The following is a 23,861-nucleotide window of genomic DNA, read 5'->3' on the forward strand; positions in this document are numbered from 1 at the left end:
ATTTATTTTTATAAACTGAAAGTTTAAAATAGTTAAGGCAAAATTTATAGGCATCATACTGTGCTAGGTATCATGCACTGTTCGTGTGATTTAGGACAATCTGAGCCAATCAGCGCATCTGTATCAGAGACGAGAAAGATTCCCGTCCTCAAAGTAGCCACTCATGTATGCGGGTGGTAAAGGTCCATGTGGTAAGGCATTCATTTGGTTGTTGTTTACACTATTTACACGTGTTGGAAATTTATTATGCTAACATTTTTTTTTATTAATTGTGGTATTAGTTTTTGCCAATAATGTTATAAAGTTTTTAATTTAATAGAATAAAGAGACAGCATGTCTGGTAAAAAGAAGTTCATTGAATTCTATGCAATTTTCGGAGAATGGAATCTGGTGAAAGCCACCCTAATGTGTGTAGGTCTATGAATATGCCTCCATCGAGTATTACTACAACTATGAAGAATGCTAATAAAATAAAACAAATCAATATGATTAAAGACGACACTGACCCACACCGCGATGTCGTAATTGTGGATAAGTCCCGCCATTATTTGCGCCACGCCTGGTTGGAGTTGTTAAACATCAAATGCTCCAATACCTCAGTGAACAGGAACAGTGGTTGTCAAGTCCACCCTATCACCGAAGCAACGTTCCTGTCCATTGACAAACGCTGGCCACGTCCACATACATCACAGCCACAGGCTTCAACATCAAACAATTAGCCACGCACTTCACGTACAAGATTGGCAGTACACACCTCTATTCCAACTGTCATTTCATTTCAACTGAAGAAGGTTAACTAAACAACCGAAAGATTTGTATCTAATCTAATATAACATATGTATATTTCCTATTATTAAACCTGTCACAATCTGTATTTTTGTATCCGTTTCGCTCTGAGCAACTGTAATTTAGTAATATAAAACAAATCAATGCAAAGTGGTAGGTAAAATTTTTGGTGCCCAGGACATAACCATGTGAGTTCCGACTGACTCCATTATATAAAGGGTTCCATTTGTGCCTGTCCACCCCGGAACCTAACCCTGATGTAAATCGAGGGCCACCTGCGTGTGTGTGTGTGTGTGTGTGTAATATTGATAAAAATAATAGGATATAATCACATTACTGAATGATTAAGTAAGCAAGAAAAAGTATCAAATTATTAAACTGAGTTATGGATTTGGGGCACTACTAGTTATAGTAGAAATACCCAACAACTATAATAGTCCATAAAGATAGACAATTTTTCTTCTTAAACAAAATTTAGTGTCCTTTCTACACTACCTTGTTAGTCATTGATTCCTCTTTTGCTGGCACTTTGCCTCATATGTTTAACTGCTTACTTCCCATCACACGAGTATGGTTCACTTTGACAATTTCACACTTTACATATACATTTCGTACGTATACATCATAACAGAAACAGAGACCATGTCTATTGCAGTGGCTGATACGGTTTTGGCTACTGACCCCTTGAAGAAATAGTTAAAGTCCTAGGACCCACTGCTTTAGGTACCATCGTTGTTATTATTATTTTTTATGTTAATCTAATTTAATTTCAGGTTATCTGCTTTTACTTTGCTGGCTTTCTCAATTTTTTTCCATGGTAATTACACTTGACAGATCAGCACCCCTACCCAATACACTGAAAATATCTAAAGTTACTATAGACAAATGTCTATAGATATATGATATACAACAGATTCATGATTTACGGGATTGGATTAACCGAGACATTTCAAGATTCGGGAAGGAAAAAAAAAAAAAAAAACACTCAGAAATCAAAATTCAAGTAATAAATAGAATAGGTATAAACAGATGTTTTCCAAGTAATAAATAAGCAACAAGAAGCAGCATTATAAGTTGTCATTAGGAGATTAGTGTGCATAATATTTTGCAACCCTTGCTGTCTTCACACCCACAGCTAAAAAAAAAAAAAAAAAAAAAAAAAAGTTTAGTTGGTTCTAGTGTGTCGCATCGACTCTTGTGCCACAAAATGACAATTTTTGTTTCATTATGCATATCAGGGATGTCGGAATTTTTTTTTCTGTTCACAAATCGCGAAAATGATGGGCAAATGCAAGAGTTGTGCTTTCATTTAAACAAAAACTTAAAATTGTTCAAAAGTATTTGAAAACGGCACATCTGTTAAATCTCTAAATATATATATATAGGGGGACTTAGAGGGGAACAGACACTGTATGTTATCAGACACTCAGTCTAAAACACTGATGAATCCAATATCTTTCTATTTCAGAAGATTTAGGAGAAGTTCGGTTGGCATGCCCCCCTAAAATCCACTCATGCACACCTTCTCGATGGTAAGCCCTGTTACATCACTTAGGTGGCAAGGAACGTGTAGAGTGGTTCTCTTCAAAGATGCCTGGACAGCATGAAGAGGAAAAGACCAAACCCTCCAGCACATGACAATAAGACGAAACAAATGGCCCACAGTCCCCAATAGCTTTCACTCCCCCTCTCACAGCAGCGAGAGGATCAGAGTGGAAGCAGCGGGTGCTAAGAATCTGGCAAGATTCTTCACAAAATGCTTTAGAAAAGGTGTGGCTCCTAAGGAGTGGAATAATGCAATCATAGTTTTGCTGCATAAGAAAGGAGATAAATCAGAAATTGAAAATTATCCCACATTTACAAGTTGTTCACAAGGGTCATTACTAACAGATTAGAAAGAATACTTGATGAGAATCAACCAAAAGAGCAAGCTGGCTTTAGGACAGGATTCTCAACTATGAATCATCTTCATGTAATGTCACAGCTAATGGAGAAAGCAAATGAATATAAAACACCATTATGGCTGGCATTTGTGAATTATGAAAAGGCATTTGACTCCATACAACATAAGGCAATGTTTTGGGCACTGAAAAGACAAGGCATAGATACCCCACATATGATTTTGAAGAAAATATGAGAATGCTATCTCGTTTATTAGACTAAACAAAGACAGTAGTAAATTTAAAATTAAGAAAGGAGTTTGACAAGGAGACACAATATCTCCAAAGTTGTTTACTGCTGTCCTTGAGGAAGCTTTCAGAAGATTAAACTGGTCGCTCAATGTGAATGGAGAGTACCTAAACCATTTACGATCCCAAAAAATTAGAGGAAAATCTAAATCAGTTAAGTACAGTTGGTAAGGATTTTGGACTAAAGATGAATATGGTTATAACAAAAGTAATGATGAATAAGTATGCCACAGAAAGGGATATAATGATTGAAGGAGCAGTAATCGAAAAGGTGGAGTCATACTTATCTGTTTGAAAGACTTCTGGGTGTGATGCTAAGGCATTACAACATATAGGGTCAAGCCATATGAGAAAATTTTTTTTTACTAGTTAGACAAAGTGGAGCCTGGTCATTTATTTTAGCCCTGATTAAAGAACAATATAAAAGCAGTAGAACGTAACAACCTACAACCACATGCAAGAGAAAATATTTAATATGATCCAGATAGCTGCCTTTTCTCTTCTTAAGTTAAATTAGTATTTGGGAGACGTAGACCTCAATAACATGTATGAAGTAATGAAATTTTTGGATACAGCATACACACTGTAAGAATATACCCAGCTCCTTGACGTAATGCAGCCTTGGGAATACCCCCCCCTCCCCCAACATGCACTCTGGTTGGACTCATTCCAGTAACTATCTGGCAGAGTTCAGTTTGTCTGAAACATAAAATAACGAACCTATGTATACGCCCCACCATGATTTATGGAAGTTAAACTTGGGCACTCACCAAAAGAGTGGAAGAGAAGTTGAGAACTACACAGCAAAGAATGGAACGAATTATATTGGGAATCAGACTGTTAGATAAGAGAAACATATGGATAAGGCAGCAAACTCATGTAAAGGACATTCTTATCAAAACTAAAGAACTAAAATGGTCTTGGGCAGGACACATAGTTAGAAGCCATGATGACAGATGGACTAAGAAAATAACAGAATGGTACCCAAGAGGAGCTAGAAGAAAACCTGGAAGACAACGGCAGAGATGGATAGATGAAATTCATGAGTTTGTGGGTAGTAAATGGATGGCCATTGCACAAAACAGAAGGAACTGGAAAGTTGTTGGAGAGGCCTTAATCCTGCAGTGGATTGAAAATGGCTGAGGATGATGATATATATTTATTTATATACATAAAACAGTATTTATTGAACCATATGCCCAGGAAATCAAATGGCAAATGAAATTCAATAATATGGAATATAGGTATTCAAAGTAAAAGTATACCTATAGAGCCATAAGGCCAAATATTTATGGTAAAACGCAATTTATAATAAAATAATATAAAAATAATAATAATAATAAAAAAAAATAAATAAAATGATGGTCGAGCTAATTACTGATAAAAGGATACATTGAATGGTACGTTTTCAAGGGCTAGCACCACTCAATACATCCTATAAATAATTTGCTAAGGCTATTTCTGTTTGCTATTTGCCAGTTTGTCTAGTTCAAATTTCTAAAATTATTGAATCAAATACTCTAAAATTATAGATGCAATTTATGTTAAATTTAGCAGCAAACTGGCAGAATAACAGCTAGCCTGACAGATGGTAGTGAATCAAAAATAAAGTAAATGGCAACTAATAATTTTCTTCCAGGCTTATTTACTATACAAAAGGAAAGGCTTCTGACGATTTAAGGCAATGAGCAGGAGGAGTAAGAATAGCAATAGTACCCCAATTACCCTCTAATAGATTTTAAGGTATAAAAATTTAGGATTAGCAAGCATAAAATAGAGATATCGGATTTACTGGGGGTGTAACTGCCCGTCCATTATTTTTCTCACATTTCACATATATATATATATATAGGCTTTACAGCAAAAAGAGATTTTTTAAATATAAAAATGGTCAGCTTCTTACTTTTGATATTGGTGACTTGCGTAGATTAGCCTTTAGAATAGCTTCTCGTGACTTCTCATCGGGTAAAGGAATGTAAATTAACTGATCTAATCTACCAGGCCTTAAGATTGCGGGATCAATAATGTCAGGTCTGTAAAAAAAAAACCAACCTTTAATCATTCAATTATCTCTCTCTCTCTCTCTCTCTCTCTCTCACACACACACACACCCCTTAATATTCTTTTTTGAATATTAAGAAACTTTTCTTAATATTCAAATATGGCCAGAATAAAATTATTAAGCTAGCATTTATTCTTGGGCCCTAATTTGTGTTATCAGCATGTTGTTATACTGGAGGAGGGAGAGGTATCTGAATTTTACAATATAATGTTATATAAATATTTTCACCAAGCCACAGTTCATAAAAATAAACATTCACAATTCAGCAACATGCATTTAGAATAAAAATTCATTATGAAAATTTTCATTTTAAACAAAATGGTGTACAGAATCTAAATCATGTAGAACACAAATGATTTTTGCTAAACACTAAACTTTAATTGTTATTAAATGTTAATAACTATAAATTTAATATCAGATGTATCTATTTGTTATTTTTGTAGAAAGCACAAGTGCTCTGTTGACTAAAATGCCTGTTGTAATGCCATAATGCTGTTCTTCATTTCTGTTAGAGCACAGGTATACTATATTTTTTTGAATTCTAAATAAGAATCCGAAAATTTAATAAGTTGAATGCATCTTCTGCTTCTCTTTACTTTAGCCTTCTTTTCCTTCATTTCCCATTTCACCTACAGATTTTCCTTCTACTGATTTTATTACCTCACCCTAATCAATAACCTTCCTTTTCCACCAATGTTGTACAACACATTCTGAATCTTTGATTCCACCAAAATAAATAAGAAATAAGATCATAATTTAACTGCTTTTTTCATGCATTTACTACTGTACCTTGCTTTATTTCATTCCAATTTGCAGCCCCACTGTTTTGTTACATACTAATTAATGATTCTGCAAGAGGAGAAAAGACAATGGGCCTAAGTAGCCCACTGTCTTTTCTCCTCGAGAGAGAGAGAGAGAGAGAGAGAGAGAGAGAGAGAGAGAGAGAGAGAGAGAGCTGAGTTTAGACAATTATTGTTGTACAAAGTCAAAGTATATGCTTTTCTGTAGGGGGGGGGGGAATGGCTGTATGTACAGTGGGTAGTATCACCTACTATGAGCAAAAAAGGTTAAGTTGCCATGTCCTGAGTAGTTGATTACAATTTTTTTAACTGCATTAATATGGTTCAAATTTTCTGCAAAAGGAGAGTAACTGGAAGACTCCATGTATACAATGGTTTTTTGAAGTGAAAATTTGATACTGTTCTTGAAGGCTATAAAATATGACAGAATTCTGAAGCATAGATATTGCATTCCAGTAGGAGTTGACGGGAAATGTTATTATCTGGAAGGATCATACCTGCTCCAACTTTACTCTCTGTTTTGGAACTATCAGTATATACTTTGGTAAAACTGCAACACCTGGGAGAACATTACTGAAACCCATGCCCCACTGTGTGATTAGATCTCGTGGTCAAATGCCAATTGGTTTGTTCAGATGTGATTACTTTCAATATGGGTTAGCCACTGAGGCTAGAGAAGATACTGCTGTAGTGGATGATTTGGGATTATATCATTTAGCAGTTTGTCTGCAACACAGTGTAAGGGAGTTCGTAGGCTTCTGTGTAGACATTAAATTGGTGACGTTTGAAAGACTTCTGGGTGTGATGCTAAGGCATTACAACATATAGGGTCAAGCCATATGAGAAAATTTTTTTTTGCTAGTTAGACAAAGTGGAGCCTGGTCATTTATTTTAGCCCTGATTAAAGAACAATATAAAAGCAGTAGAACGTAACAACCTACAACCACATGCAAGAGAAAATATTTAATTTAATTTATTTAAACAAGTGGCACAGATGTATTTAATATGATCCAGATAGCTGCCTTTTCTCTTCTTAAGTTAAATTAGTATTCGGGAGACGTAGACCTCAATAACATGTATGAAGTAATGAAATTTTTGGATACAGCATACACACTGTAAGAATATACCCAACTCCTTGATGTAATGCAGTGTACCCTCAACATGTAAGGAAGTTTGGACCTTGTCATGATGCCTATCATAATCTCAAAGACATCAACCATAATTCATGATGGAAGAGATGGTGGGGGGTTGACAGAGCTGTGTTAGAGAGACTAAACATATGTTTTGCCACTTCACACCTCCAATATTCAAATTAGCAGTATTGCACAGGTTCATGAGTCATCTACAATAAGTAACATAGAGGGATAGCACTGCTGCTGTGGGGTGGACACCTATTGTTCACATCTCGGGTCGTCACTTCCAGTATAGTAAGTAGCATTTCAGAATCTTTCAACATTGGATCTTTTCACCTTTGAATTTACATCTGAAACAACCTTTGGATTCAATTAGTTTCATATCCATGGACTTATTTCCTGTTCTTTCATAATTGGATTCTTAATTAAAACACCTTTGGATCTAAAATCACCAAGTTATTTATATTCTTGAAATGATGTCATAGTCTTTCATCAATGGACTTAAACTAGTTCATCCTGAGATGTCTACCATTCAAAATTGGATTCTTACTATACCACTTTGGACTACAGATTAAAATTATTAATTTTTCTCTATCTCAGAACATTTTGTGATTCTTTACATAGTTCCTCCTTGCTATGTTCATTTTTGTAATCTGTACAACTTTATTACGGTCAAGTCCTACTATTCCAACTGCATTTCTTTTTCCAAAAATAGAGGTCACTACTTTCCCATTTTTTACATCCCTTCACAGCTCATTATTAAGTCCATTATGCTGCTATAAATTGCTTCATCATGTAGGTATATTACTAATGTGATTAAGGTTTACGTGCATTCATCTACTCTACTAAATATGTGTGCATGTTCGTTCCTTGAAAACTCAAGGTATCATTCATTTTCTTATACCTTCGATTTCTTTTTCAGTTCATTTCTCGGCATGTTTCGATTTACATATTTTTACACCTGTCTTTTCCTTACAATACAAGCATTTGGTATTAGCTCCCTTTTATACTAACACTTACAAAGCCAGAGCCCTTACTATAAGGTTGGGCTCCACAACCCCAGCTAGCTTATTGACTTTGTCTTTGCTTTTTATCTTCCTGCTTTCTATTTCTACCATTCTTCCTGTTCGTAAAACTATTAGTGTATACGAGGGTGATGCAAACGTTCATACTATCCTACTTCTATTGCTATTTTTCGTCTTTATTTATTTAAACACTCCTGTTCCCTTCCCTATTCTCAATTTAATACCTCACCCAATACCATGTGCTTGTTCCAAATTATTGAATTCCAATCTCCACAAAATTACAAATTTAAAATCCCACACAAAACACTACATATTTATAATAGCCATATTTTATTCTAACTTGATCCTTATTTTTAAATTAATAAATGACACTGCATTGGGACTACCCTGTCCATACTGTATTAGCAAGTGCTAATTACATTTTTAGCACTTTAATTGGCCTTTCATTTTTCTTCTGCTACTATGGACAAGTATAGAAATAATTCCTGATACATGGCCATGTGTAGTCTCCTGATGAAATTACCTGATCATGTATCAATATTTGCTTCAGCTCACATCAGATTCTACACACTTGCCTTACCTGTATTCAACCATTATCCAAATATGTTTCCCGTCACATCTGATGACAGCTGTACTAATTCTACTTTACAGTTCACCCACCTTCTATTGGCTATGTAATTCAGCACTCTGTAATTTTCACATCCATTTATGCAATCAATATACTTTATTCAATATATTAATACAAACTTATATATACTCTTGCATCCTTTAATGCTGCTGTGCACTTTTAGGTGCACATGTCATACCTGATTTATTAACCTTTCATTAACTGAAACTATTTCAACAACTGAACCTTTTCATCCACTGTTATTTAATATACAGGGTGTTTCAGTTAAACGTTTCAGAACTTCTAATCTATTGCTATATGATTTCGAGTTGTCATCCTGACAACTCGAAATCATATAGCAATGTGGGGTCGGAAATGCTTTCCTGAAGCGGTGTTGTACACAGAAGCACCATAAAGAAAAGAGACCGTAAGTGAGAAATCGTTTTAATAATACATGAAAAGAAGCAAAAGGTACATGGATTAAAGTAAGTGTTCGAAGTTTCTTCCACGGGCTACAATTCACGCCTCACATCTCCGACGCATGGACATCCGAACATTCTGGAATACTCCAGGCGAATTTCGAATTTCTTGAACAAGAACGCCAAGTTAGTAGGATGGATGATTACACGAACGCAGAGTTAGCCGATATGCATTTGGCGTACGGGGCTGCAAATTGTAGTGGGCCAGCCGCACAGCGTTTGTACGCGGAACGATATCCGACGAGGCGTATTCCCAGTCATAATTTCTTTGCAAGACTGCACCAGAGGTTAACTGAGAGAGGTTCATTTGAAAGAGCTGACAGGGACAGGGTAAGAACAGCACGGACTCCAGCCGTCGAACAGAATGTGCTGCAGCATGTACAGGGGAATCCAAGAACGAGTACACGAAGTCTAGCAAACGCAGTCGGGGTTTCCCATTGCAGCTTCTGGAGGATTCTCCGAGAACAAGACATGCATCCGTTTCACGTGCAGCGTGTCCAGACACAGCAACCGGAGGATTATGCACCTCGTATTGCTTTCGCACAGTGGTACCTTGGAAAATGTGCTACAAATCCCCTTTTTCCTGCTGAAGTGTTGTTTTCCGATGAGGCATCCTTCACAAGGGAAGGAATTTTCAACACGCATAACAACCATATCTGGGCGGTCGAGAACCCGCATGCAATACGACATCGTGCAGCACAGATTTGATTTTCGGTCAATGTATGGGTTGGTATTATGGGAGATCACCTCATCGGACCTTACCTGTTACCGTGTCGTCTAACCGGACCTATCTATTTGATCTTTCTGCAGCAAGTATTGCCACAACTTTTGAGAGATGAACAGATTTCTGCATCGACGCAACAGACAATGTGGTTCCAACACGATGGAGCCCCTGCCCATTATAGCGGAGATGTTCGTAACTACCTGGATGTCACATTTGGTCAACAGTGGATCGGACGTGGTGGTCCCGTGCGTTGGCCTGCTCGGTCACCCGACCTATCATGTCTTAATTTTTATTTCTGGGGTCATATGAAATCGCTAGTTTATGACACCCCTGTTGACAATGCTGAGGAGCTGGTTGCAAGAATCGTAGTAGCTGCCGAAGAAATTCGCCTGGAGTATTCCAGAATGTTCGGATGTCCATGCGTCAGAGATGTGAGGCGTGCATTGTAGCCCGTGGAAGAAACTTCGAACACTTACTTTAATCCATGTACCTTTTGCTTCTTTTCATGTATTATTAAAACGATTTCTCACTTACGGTCTCTTTTCTTTATGGTGCTTCTGTGTAGAACACCGCTTCAGGAAAGCATTTCCGACCCCACATTGCTATATGATTTCGAGTTGTCAGGATGTACCCTACCCCTCTTAGAAGTTCTGAAACGTTTAACTGAAACACCCTGTATATACACAGAATTGGATCTAACAGGCAGAAAATTGAGTAGGGTGCCGTTATTAAAAAAAGGGTTGAAAACCACTGCCCTAGACTATTATTCCTAAGAGAAAGCCTGTGACAAGACTCAATGACCTGTTGTCCCTTTAATTAAAACTTATCTTTACCTTTAAGTATTGCAACATCATCCAACTAATGACTGCATAATCACTGCCAAAGGTTCCTGTACTATGAGTCCTATGATGTCATCTGATTTTGGAATAATGATCAGGGGTCTAGAATATTCTAGCTCCTAGTATTTTCTCTTATATTCTGGTAGAAATCTGAATAATCATCCAGCTCAACAGTTTTCAACCACTGGTTCGCAAACCTCTGGGGGTTCACACTAAATATTCTATAATGGCGCATGATTATATTTGCATAGGTATATTATTGTAAACTGCAAAATTTAACTAATAATAAACAATAAAGTAAAATAAAATTAAATGAAAAGTAAAGAATTGCCAAAGAAAGGAAACCACACCTCCCACAATTCCTTATAATTAGTTTTCTATCTTACAGTATATCATGTTAAATAAATATGTTTTCCATATTATTATTTTTTTTAATTTTCAAGGCCCATTGTTATGTACAGATACTTTTTTTTTTTTAGAACCTATAGTACTTAGTACTGGGAATGGATTGAAGGCTGAAAAGTGAAAGAAGATACTTGTTGACAATAGACTTGAACTTCTGTTGATTGTAATTTTCAGGAAATACGTATGACGGAAGATAGTTCCAGAAAATGGAAATTGAATGAATTAATGAGGAAGAAAAAAAGTTGGTTCTGTGAACTTGAACAGTAAAAGTATGTTGACTAGTTGCGGCATGTGATTGGACTGCTTTGAAAGAGAGAGCTGGAATTATAGAAAGGTCTATGACACACAGAGAATGGAATCTAGAAGATAGAGGTTTTGGGGGTACCGCCCCAGATGTGAGAACAATATTCCATGGTAGACCGAATTTGCGATTTGTACAGAGCAAAAGGGTAAACCCAGTTTTTTAGATGTAGAGGAAGCTATATTTGTAATGTGCTTTATGCCGAGAGAGAGAGAGAGAGATTAGAAGTTAGGGTAATCCCCAAGTTCTTGCCTAGAAATCTGAGTGTCACTGAAGATAAACACAGGAGCAGAAGAATCCTTTTTTGCGAGATATAAGACAGTTCGGAGTTTTAGAAGGATTGAAATTAAATTATCTTTTCCCCACTAGAGAATTACCTGGAGATCAGCATTTAAGCAGAGCAAATTTTCTCAAACTGGAAGGTGGAATGCAATGTGCTATCGTCAACAAAACAATGGATAGGATTTCCAGTCAATGCAAGGAGGTCATTAATATATAAGAGGAAATGAGTGGAAGAAAGAACTGAATCTTGGCACTAGAAGACAGAGAACCATCTACCATCACCCTCAGTGAGTGATCAGAGAGAAAACTGGATAACCAATTACAAAGAACAGCAAACCATAGGATGGAATCTTATTTAGAAGACCATTATGCCAAACACGATCAAAAGCCTCTGAAATGACAACAGCAATGGCTTGAGTTTCACTAAACTTTTCTACTGAATTTGTTCATAGTTGGGTAACATAAGCCAGAATATCACCAGTGGAACGACACTGACGGAATACATACTGGCAACCATTGATCAGATGAAATATTTCCAGATAATTTAAGAGTTGGCAGTTAATTGATTTCTCCATTACTTTGGAAAGAGTAGAAGTAATCGCAATGGGACGATAATTTGATGGAAGGGATTTGTAACCCTTTTTAGGAACTGGCTGGATATGAGCAAATTTCCTAGAAGGAAAAACACCTTTGGAATAGAAAGTGAAAAAATATGACACAAAACAGGACTAGATTTAGGGGCACAGGTTTTGAGAACAAGTGGAGAAATACCATCAGGACTTGGAGCTTTCTTAGCATCAAGATTCATCAAAATCCTTCTAACATCCTTTTGACGGAAGACCACAGGAGGCATTGAATGGAGTGTACTGGGAATGGTTTGGGGTGATTTACCAAGATCATCAATACGAGTTGGAAGAAAAATGAGATGCTAGCAGGTCAGTTTTATCTTTGGCTGATGTAGCAACAGAACCATCTGGTTTTGACAGAAGTGTGAACAGTGATGGGCAAAAATTGAAGCCAATAGCTTTTGCAAGAGACCAGAATGGTCGGCTACCACTGGATAAGAAGCAAATTTTCTACTCTTAGCCTGTTCGAAATCTAGTTTGGACTGATTGATAACTGCTTTACAAAGCATAAATAATATTTAATAATAATTTTTATTATTACGCTATGTCAATTTTAAAAACCTAGTACTGGAAATATTTTATAATAAAAATTCAGAAATATTATACGATTTTAGAGAATATAGGCTTAGTGGTTTGCTAAAAAAAAATATTACTTTGAAAGGGGTTCGCAACCGCCAATCTAGCTTATATAAAAATTGTTCCTTATGGACGACTTTCCCTCAAACTTGTTCATCCACTTCATCTACATCTAGAAACACTCTTCACAATCGTCTGGTCTGTAGATAACTCCCACTCTTCCTATACCTTTGCTTCTAAGTGTGCTCCATAGCCAGGTGGGAAGGAGCAGCAGTAGTGCGTAGCAAACGCTTCTTGATTAGACTGGGGTTCGAGGCCGTCACCACCAAATATGGAGGATGCGGAAAGGTCAGGGAATGACCACCGCATATCCCGGAGCAATATGGCCTTAGCTGCTAATGCTCCTAAATAACAAAAACAACAACAACAGCCACTAAGTACTTCACACCATAAAGATTCTATGCTGGCATACATTACTGTATCTGCGAAATATTTTTCCCTCAGGCTGCTTTTGATAAGCATGACCCCACCTCTCTCTCCTGATCCTTCCTAAATATGTCATATGTTCCATAATGAAACTCTTTATCCCATAATTCTGGGTAATTTCACATTTCCATTAGCACAATTATGTCAGTGTTTAGTTTTTTCTAAACTGGAGTTTCAATTCACTGATTTCATGGACACCCTTGATGTTTCTGTAGACAAAGCTAAGATTAAGTATCCTTTCAAGTTGTTCACAAAGGTCATCACTAACAGATAGAAAGGGTACTTGATCAGAATCAACTGAAAGAACAAGTTGGCTTTAGGAGAAGGTTCTCAACTATGGAACACCTTTATGTAATATCACAGCTAATAGGGAAAAACAAATGAATATAAAACACCATTATGCCCGGCATTTGTAGATTATGAAAAGGCATTTAACTCCACACAACATAAGGCAATGTTTCGGCCAATGGAAAGACAAGGCATAGACACCTCATACACTAATGTGTATGACAGTAGTAAAGACAGTAGTAAATTTAAAATTGAGAAAGGAGTTCGACAAGGAGAAACAATAACTCCGAAGTTGTTTACTGCTGCCCTTGAGGAAGCTTTCAGAAGATTAAACTGGTCGCTCAATGTGAATGGAGAGTACCTAAACCATTTACGATTTGCAGATGACATTGTGGTCATAAGGCACGATCCCAAAAAATTAGAGGAAAATCTAAATCAGTTATGCAGAGTAAGGATTTCAGACTGAAGATGTACAAGAAGTCTGAGGGAGGAAAAAAAAAAGAAAGAATGAAAAATCGTTAAACATTTAATGTAAAATTAAATTAAAATATATACAGATTTTGAACAATATTTTTGTAAATAATATACAACTACATATACAAGAGATAAAGAAAAATCGTTAAACGTTTAATGTAAAATTAAATTAAATTATATACAGATTTTGCACAATATTTTTGTAAATAATATACATACAATTGTGCTATGCATATGACTTTATCTTAAGAAAAATGCATACAGTAATCACTTAATTTCTTCTGCACCTTCTTCCGGCTGATAATTTTGTTTTCAACATTTGTTTGGAGTGAAGAAACCATCGAGTCCTTCAGTATCTTCTTCAGCGGTGAAAAACATTTTTAAACGATTGATTTGTATGAGTGCTTCTTCTATTTTCATCCGTGGTTCGTCATTAATGTTCTTCGACAGAATGATCTCCTTCCATTTCTTCATCCTCATGAGGAACTTCTTGAAAAATATCGATGATAATGTCGTTGATATCTAGAGCACCATCTTCTGTAGTGAGGTTTGAGTCTATATCTTTGTAGCCAGGGTCACTTGTAGCGGAAGTATCGTACATTATCAATAGATGAAGTTCTTGTTCTTCTTGGTGCTCCACATTCCTGTTCACAACTTCAATTTTTGCGTTTGAGAAGCCAGACTTTACAAAACAGTTCACGACAGTTTGTTTTCTAATTGCGTTTACTGAAGAGGAAATCCACTGAATCGCATCTAGGATGCTGATTTTCTTTGCAAGGTCACTCGCACATGTTACATCGTTCATGTTTGCAAAGATATGTCTTAAAACACGTTTTCTGTAGTGAAGTTTAAAATTTTTTATTATCTCTTGATCCAAGGCCTGACACTCTGCAGATGTTTGGTGGAAAAAAAAAAAAAAAATGATCTGAATGTTGGACAATTCAATGTGCGGGTGAGATGCAGCATTATCCATCAAAAGAATAATTTTTCTGTTTTGACGAATCATGTTTTGGTTAAAATGACTTATCCATTCGCTCATATCTCGTGTCTTCCACGCTTTTTTTATTAGACTTCCAGTCAACATCCAAAAGATTCAACTTTATGCCCTTGAAACAACGAGGATTTTGTGGGTTTCCTATAAAGAGGTTGTTCAAAGTCTCCCAGCATATTTGTACACAATAGTACAGTCAAGCGTTTCTTAGAAATTTTTCCGCCCTGGCACTTTTCGTTTTTTAGACTCATTGATTTTTCAGGAAGAGCTTTAAGAAAACAACCGTTTCATCACAGTTGTAAATATCCATAGCTTCAAAATCATGACATAAATCTTTTTGACAGTCCACTCTGTTACCCCAGTATCAACAGATCCACCTTCACCACTTACGGTTTTCCAAGAAATTTTATGCCAAGTTTTGAACTTGTCTAGCCATCCCACAGAAGCTTTGAACTCAATTTGCTCCCATAGATTTCGCAACCCATAAAGCCTTTTCACTAATAATAGGCCCATTAATGGGAATTTTTTTAACATGAGCGCGACAAATTTGAAGTCCAACAGTTTTCGGGAATGATTTTTGAACCTGATCATTTCCGTGTTGCCAAAATTGTTTGAGTAGTTCATTTTTTTTCTTTAGGATGTCGCTTACCTGCGTCTTTCCGATTTTGAATTTTGCAGCGAGATTGCGAACACTATTTTTTTGCTGATCATACGCATTAATGAGTTCGACTTTATCTTTTAAAGTTAAATGTTTACGAGAAGACATTGTGCACTTCACATGACACTGAACAAAACTGAAACTGAAAAGACGAAAGACCGACCATATTCTTGCCCCCCTGCACACACCGAATTCATCAGAAGTTTTACACATGACTTAAAATTTTGAAAAAGGATTTAGAACCGCGACGTAAACCTTGATAAAATTCAGAGAATCGGAAATAGAAAATAAACACACGACTGAGGCAATATGTGGAAGAAATGTTCCTAGAAAAAGGGCCGTGAGCTCGCCCGCTGGCCGTTATGGGGAGATCAAATTAAGTGCTAATCTAAACAAAACAGTGCAGATTGCCTGTCCGCATCCGTTACAGAGAATGTCCGCTAGACAGAAGCTGCAAACACATTAAAACCAATGGGGGTGGGTTGGGGAATTTGAAAATGTACGTTGTAGAGAGATGTCCGTTAGGAGAAATTTCACTGTATATCACTGACAATACACCATGAGCTACTCTTGCAGCCCGTCTGCACTGCTCAGAGAACTTCATATCTGCCTGCACAACCACCCCCAGGTCCCTTTCATTCCCTACCACTGCCAGTGTAGTACCACAGAGTTGATACGTTGCTCTAGGAGTTGCTGTTTCCCATATGTAGTACTTTACATTTGTCAATGTTAAACTTCATTTGCCACCTCTCAGCCCATCTGCTCAACCTTTCCAGATCCTGTTTCAGCAGCATAGTGCCAGTAGTGTCCTTGACAACCCTGCCAACCTTCGTATCGTCTGCAAACTTGGACATTAAGCTTGATATACCATCATCAATATCATTTATAAATACAGAAAACAATAAAGGACCCAATACTGAACCCTGAGGGACTCCACTAATAACATTAGTCCACGATGAGCAGTGTCCATTGATTACCACTCTCTGTCTTCTCCCCCTCAACCACCCCTTTATCCATGGCAGCAATTTGCCTCCAATGCCACACTGCTCCAATTTGTGCAGCAGTCTTCCATGTGCAACAGTATCATAGTATCCAATGTGACTAGTATCCATGTATCCATGACTAGTATCATAGTATCCATGTGACTGCATCATAGTATCCAATCAAATTGGTCAGGCAAGACTTCCCCTTAACAAAACCATGCTGTGTCCGAGCTATAACTGAAGTCTTGTCTAGATGATCCTGCAGTGCTTCTTTAACCAGTGCCTCCATTAATTTTCCGGGAACAGAAGTTAAACTCACAGGTCTATAATTACTTGTGTCAGCCTTTGATCCTCCCTTGTGAACTGGGGTCACATTTGCACATCTCCAGTCCATGGGTACCTCCCCTGAGTCCAAGGAAGCTCTCATAATTATGGCTAAGGGTTTGCTTCCTCTTTTAATATAACTGGATAGATCCCATCCACCCCAGGTGCATTTCTTGTGTTTATCTTCAACAATTTCTCCTCCACTTTACTCTCAGTTATTACAAGATTCTCTAGCTTACTGCTAGAGTTGAATACACCTCTAGCATTCCCCTCGCTGAATAACTCATGTGTGAATGTCGATGCAAAATATTCATTTAGTTTGTTAGCTACCTGAGCAGGGTCATCAACAGTTGACCCATCGATATCAAGTGGACCAATCTGAGTCATCCCCTTCCTTCTAGACTTTACATAACTAAAGAACTCTTTGCTGTTTTTCTTCGCATCCCTTGCCAAGGATCTCTCGTAATCTGCCTTGGCCTGCCTAACCTCCTTTGTAACTTGGTTACAGATCAACTTGTATCTATCATAGGCTTGTGCAACGTTTTTTTTTTTTTTTTTTTGTAGTTGTTGGCACATAGGCTTCTGTGGCCATAATGCACCTCCCAAAGTTTTTGCAGTACTTTGATCCAAGCCCGAGGCGGGAATCGAACCCGCGACCTTTGGGTTGCCAGGCAGGCACTTTACCCATCCGGCTAGCCCGGTCGGCTCTGTGTCAAGTGTTAATTTGTATGTATCCCATGCACTTTTCTTCTCTGCCATATGCCTCATTAGTTCATCTGACATCCATTTAGGCCTAAACCTTGAACAATATTTCTTAGCTGGTATGTAAAGCCTAGTAGCTGCCAAGATAAGTTCTTTGAATGCTTCCCATTTTGAATTTGCTGTTGGTAACATCATCAGTTGGTCCCACTGTATAGAATTTAAATACTGTCTCAGTCCATCGTAGTCGCCTTTACGAAAGCAATACCCCTTCCCTTTACCCCTAACGGTAGTTACCTCTTTGAGTAACTCCCACTTCAGAACACTGTGATCACTGCCACCTAGTGGTTCATTTATCTGCAGATTCTTAATGCATGAAGAATCACTACTGATAATCAAATCCAGAGTATTGCTCCCTCTAGTTGCCTCCCAAACATGCCGATTTAGAAAACAATCATCCAATAAATCCACAAAAGCCTTGCTAGTGTGTGAGTGACCAGCCCCCAAATTCCAGTCAATATCTGGGAAATTAAAATCCCCATTACAAGACTTTCTCATTTACTGGCCCACTCTATTTCTCTGTACAGTTTCTTATTATACTCATCAGAGTCATTAGGCCTATAGCACACTCCTACTCTCAATTTTGATCTCCCAATGCTTATGTCACACCAAACTGACTCGACACTGCACTGTCCAGCGATGTCGACTGGCTTCACTTCCTTGGATTTTGTGTGTTTCTTAACTAATAGCATAACCCCTCCTCCCTTCCTATCATTTCTGTAGACACTGTACTCCCCAAATTCCAGTTCTGCATTCCTTATATCTGTGTGACACCACGTCTCTGAAATCCCAACAATATCTGCCTTTGATGTTTTGAGCAATACCTCAAATTTATTTACTAAACTCCTAGCATTGGTGTACACGCAAGTATACATGCACCTGCTCTTCCTCTTAGCCACCCTAGCACAACCTATGTGTTCACTTGTATCCCCATGATTCCCAGCAGTCTCTGAAATATCCTGCATCTTATTTTCCAGGCTGCTGCTCATTCCAATAGAAGCAGTGCAAGAATCACTTTCTCCTCTGCCATTGGCTACTGTTTATCTATTAGTCCTTGTATCCCCCCAATCTAACAGTTTTCCGACCCACCTAACACTGCCTCGATAGCATCAGCAAACATTCTTGCACCCTTTCTATTTAAGTGTATCCCATCCCTGTAGAAGCAGTCTCTCCTGTTAACAAGTACAGTCCAGGCTGAAAAAAAATTCTACCCCTTGAGCCCTGCACAATCTTTCCAGGGCCGAATTGATCGACAGGGCTCTCATCATATACTCCCTCCTATCCTGTCTGGGCAGAATTGCAGACACTTTCAAATTCAAATCTAATTCACGGCTTTTTTTCATCAGTGACCTGTACTTGTTAAGTAATTCCGCCGGTCTCCTACTCTTAATATCATTAGTGCCAACGTGTACAACTAGCATTCTGCCTTGGGGGGTTGCACGATGACCAAGTGCAAGCTCTGGCATTGGTGTGGGCAGCTGAGAGCTTGATGGGCCCCTGACTTGTAATCCTTCGAGGGCATCCACCCTGTCCTTCGAGCTCTCATATAGGCCCATAACAACGCTGAGTTGTCGCCTGATTTCCTTACACTCCTTGCATCGCGCACATACAAAGACATCCCCCATGGCAGTATCATGTCCCATACCTGACTGTTTCGCAAACATCAAGCAAATAGTGCATCTTAAAAGGCTGTGATTCAGAGGACAACTGCCCCCTCAGTTCTCCCCTGAGCCAGCATTCCCATTAGCTTGAGCCTTTTGCTTTGCTGCTCTGGTTTGAGTCATGATTTCGATTTACTTTCAATAAAATTTCAATTTCTGTACAAAATTAAATCCTAAACTTGTATCCCAACACAGTTATAACGCTATATTTATGTTTCAGTAACGAGTGTTATCTACGAAATCCCTTTATATAACTTCCGTATCAAGTTATGTATTAATTATTTTTACTAATTATTTATGTTACGTAACCTAAGTGGTTATATGTATAGTTAAAAGTACAATTTAATTGCCAATGAAGTTCGACAAGATTAACAGATTTTACTGATTAATTTTCGCGTAACAATGGCGGCATTTACGAACGGTAAACACGTGGATTTGATACCCTTTCCGATACTAAGTAATACCTACAAAATCTCTATCTAAGTTACTTTAAACCTAAGTACCGTAAATAGGAATATAAAGCTACTCTAGAAAATAAGTTAATATGTCAATTTAAACTAATAAAGCAGAAAATAAATCAGAAAAAACTTCTCTGCTCCAAGAAGTTTACATTAATATGTTGTTATAGATGTGAATTTTGTAGGCATTTTCAATAGGGCTAGGGGTGAAAATTATAATTTTTTTTTTAAATTTTTTAAATTTTATTATTGTTCTGAAAATAAATTGTAAAATATTTTAAGTTATAAGTTTATTTCGTGTGATTAACCCAGAAAATACCATTTTACGTTCGAGTACAAAATATATTCAATTTGAACTTTATTTTGTAAGGTGATGAGATAATTCTGTTGAACAGTTTATGTATTATAATTTTGTAATAGTAAATATAATTTTATAAATGTCTTTGTTTCGTCCTCGTTTCTAAAACTGAAAGAGTTGTTATTATTTGGGCTTTCAGGAGCATCAGCAACTAAGTCCATATTGCTCCAGGGATATGCAATGGCCATTCCCTGACCTTTCCACACCCTCCATATTTGGTGGTCACAGGCTCAAACCCCGGTCTAATCAAAAAGCGCATGCTACACACTGCTGCTCCTGCCTACCTGACTACAGAGGCGCCAACCGAAAAAGTCTCTCAGGTTTCTCCTATTTTGTGCTATGTTTTGAATTTTAGATCTGGTAACCCTAACCTAAGTTTACCAAATAGTAAATAGGACCAAATTTAAAATTTTAATCGAATAATAAATTATTTTAAATGAACTATAAAAGTAAATGCTGTCCACAAATGATTTTTTAGAAAACTGAAAATAAAATCCAGTGCACATCCATTGGCAGCCCTCTTTGTCTTGGATAGTGTACTAATTACTAGTATATTAATTTGAACAGTATACTGAAATGAAAATTTGTAATGTTAGTATGTTTCGATCCTTTTCACTATTGACGTATACTACTTTTTAAATAATTGATTCAGTTTATGTATTACAATGAGAGTGTTATAATTTTACCAAAGTATTTTTTATTTGAATTATTTCATATTTCTTTTAATATCAGGTTACCCATGGCTACTAAGACGAAGAAAAAATGTCAACAATATTCTATTGAATATCTTGCACATGGTTTTATTCCATCACCACAGGACAAAACGATGCCACTGTGTCTAATTTGTATGACTACACTTTCAAATGAAAGCATGCAGCTATATAAGCTGCAGATGCACTTGGAGACAACCCACAAGGACAGGAAGGATAAATCACTCGATTACTTAAAAAAAAGCTGCATGACAATTTCCAAGGCCGACAGTAAAACAAATGTTTAATGAAAGAGCATCCAAAGTTGATAAAGGTTTACTTGCATCCTCTGAGATTTCCAAGCTAATTGCAACAGCTGGCAAGCCCCATAATATTGGGGAATCATTGATTGTTTGCAGTGTCTGTTGTAATTTCAACTGTATGAACCAGTGTACATGATATTACTCAGACCATCCCTTTGAGCAACTCATCAGTATCAAGGCGTATTGATGAAATGGCAGATGTGGAAAAACAATTAGTTGTACAACTTCAAGTTAAGAAGTTTGCCTAGCAAATTGATGAATCCACTCTAGTGATAACGGAGCCTTTCTGATGACATATTTTAGGTTTCTGAATGATGATCAGCTTAATGAGGAAATGCTTTTAGCCCAAATGCTCAAGACAGACACCAAAGGTGAGACAATAGGTGAAGTTAAGAGTTATTTCAAGGAAAATAATATTCCACTACAAAATATAGCTTGTGCAACTGATGGTGCTGCTTCGATGGTAGGTAGATACAGAGGATTCATTGATCATTTAAAAAAATGACGTGCCTGAAGTTTTTTGCATACACTGCATGGTCTGCCGTCAACATTTGGTTGCAAAAAAATTGGGAGGATATTTGCATGACGCCCTTGCTATTGTAATAAAAGCCATAAACCACATCAAATCAAAATGTACTTCAAAATCATCTGTTTTTATCTGCGAATCATCTGTGAAGAAAATGAGGAAGAATTTGAATGCTTATTAATCCATACAGAAGTCCAATGGCTATCAAAAGGTAATTGTCTTTGTCATTTTGTTGGACTTTGGAGAGTATCGTATCATTTCTAAGTGATAAGCAGCTTGGAGAACAGATCGTTGCTGCTAAGTGTAACATATTTTATCTATCAGATATATTTGAAAAGCTGAACATGTTGAACAAACAATTGCAAGCTAAAAACTGAAATCTTATATCTTGCAAAGAAGCCATTATTGCTTTCCTCGGAAAACTCAAACTATTTTGGAGTAATATTGGACATCACGAGTTAATGCAATTTCCTTCGCTGGCCACTCTTAACATATAATTACAAGATTATGAACTTTTTGTATATATTGAGCATTTGTATAATGATATGCAATTTCAGTTCAGCGACCAGCTAGAGACGACTATCCCTGAATGGGTAGGTTTCACTGCTCAAAAACAATATTTGTCGTTTTTGAGCAGTAAAAGCAAATAATTTACCACAGCTTGACCACTTCATATCTTGTTGAACTGTGGTTTTAGTGGAGTTCTTCATCTGCTATCAAAAGCTCGATATTGTGAAGAGAGATGATCTTCGATTATCTCTAACAACACTGCAACCAGATATACAAATATTTGCTTGTTCTCAACAGTCGCAAGGATCTCATTAAACTAAGGGACAATAATATTATTGTAATATTTTTGTTAGGAGCATAATTATATATTGTAAATAAACAAAATATTATATGAGTAAAAATTCTATTATAAATAAAGATTGAAGTTAATAAACAAATAATAATAAGTACAGTTGATAAAAGTACATATTTATTATAAATATTAAGATTAATTATAATTAAACAATAAGAGGGGTAGGGCCACAGAGGTGAATGAAACTCAGAAGTGGGCCATGAGCAAAAAAAAAAAGGTTGAGAACCACTGGTTTAGATGATTCGTTGAGATGGTGGGCTGTTGGACGACTTGAAGCCAGGCAGTTGCAGGTGGCATGTTGGCTTAATACATCACATAGTGTTATCTTAACAGTATGAAAGCAGCTTCAGGAGGGGGGAGGAACCATTACAAGAAGAGCTGGTCAGAACAGACCACTACCTGGCTCTAACAGCAAGATAAAGCCACATGATATTCCTCCATTAACTGCCTCTTGAGGTTACTATAGGCACAGATGAAAACATTCCCAACCAGGCTGTTAGTTCAGAAGGCTCAATTCAAGTGGCTCTCTGCAAGAAAGCCAATGGTTTGAATCCCATTAACACCAAACAACACAGGTGCTATGAACGTGCGACTCGGAGCAAGGATAAATGGGGTACAGTTCTGTTCTCTGATGAGTCCCGTGTCAGCTTACAAACATTGAACATTTCATCTGAAGACAATGAAGAATGCAGTATCATCCCCCCAACATCAGAGAAAGACACTTATGGTGGAAGTAGTGTTCTCACGTGGAGCTGAATAATGATCAATGGCTGCATCCCTCTTCATGTTTTTGATAAGGATACAGCAACTGTGCAGTGGTACCATGTCCAATGAATGCTGACATTCATTGGACATGGACTGAGCAAACTCCTCAGTCACTTGGTGAGCTAAGGCCCGTGCTGGTGGAAAAGAGTGATTTGCTGTCGCAGAATCATGCAGACATGCTTACATTAAGCATGTTCACCACTGTCAGGCCAATTTAGCTGTTGGAAGGGATGATACACCGTACTGATGTCACTTGACTAAAATTTCGAGCATCTTATATAGACGTCTGTGATGTGACCTTTTTGGTGATTCTTATATAACGCCAATAAACTCCCTTATACCTGTCCTAATTTTCTCGGTCTCCTCATTTCATTGTTATTCTCCACCACCATATCAAATTTTGTGCAGCTTGCGGTGAAGTG

The 23,861-nt window shown here is 37.2% G+C and overlaps 1 protein-coding gene across 1 annotated transcript in view; it reads right to left on the reverse strand.

Annotated features, from left to right (window-relative positions):
• The window catches only part of TER94 (Transitional endoplasmic reticulum ATPase TER94), a 351,159-nt gene that overhangs the window by 78,165 nt on the left and 249,133 nt on the right, over window positions 1-23,861 (reverse strand). The window contains exon 16 of the mRNA XM_090386402.1: window positions 4,879-5,008. Within this exon, the coding sequence (XP_090242528.1) occupies window positions 4,879-5,008 (130 nt within the window). The remainder of the gene's footprint in view (window positions 1-4,878; window positions 5,009-23,861) is intronic.

The sequence above is a fragment of the Mastigoproctus giganteus genome, chromosome 12, assembly GCF_048544385.1.
Source record: "Mastigoproctus giganteus isolate SK-2022 chromosome 12, ASM4854438v1, whole genome shotgun sequence".
Taxonomy (NCBI): Eukaryota; Metazoa; Arthropoda; class Arachnida; order Uropygi; family Thelyphonidae; genus Mastigoproctus; species Mastigoproctus giganteus.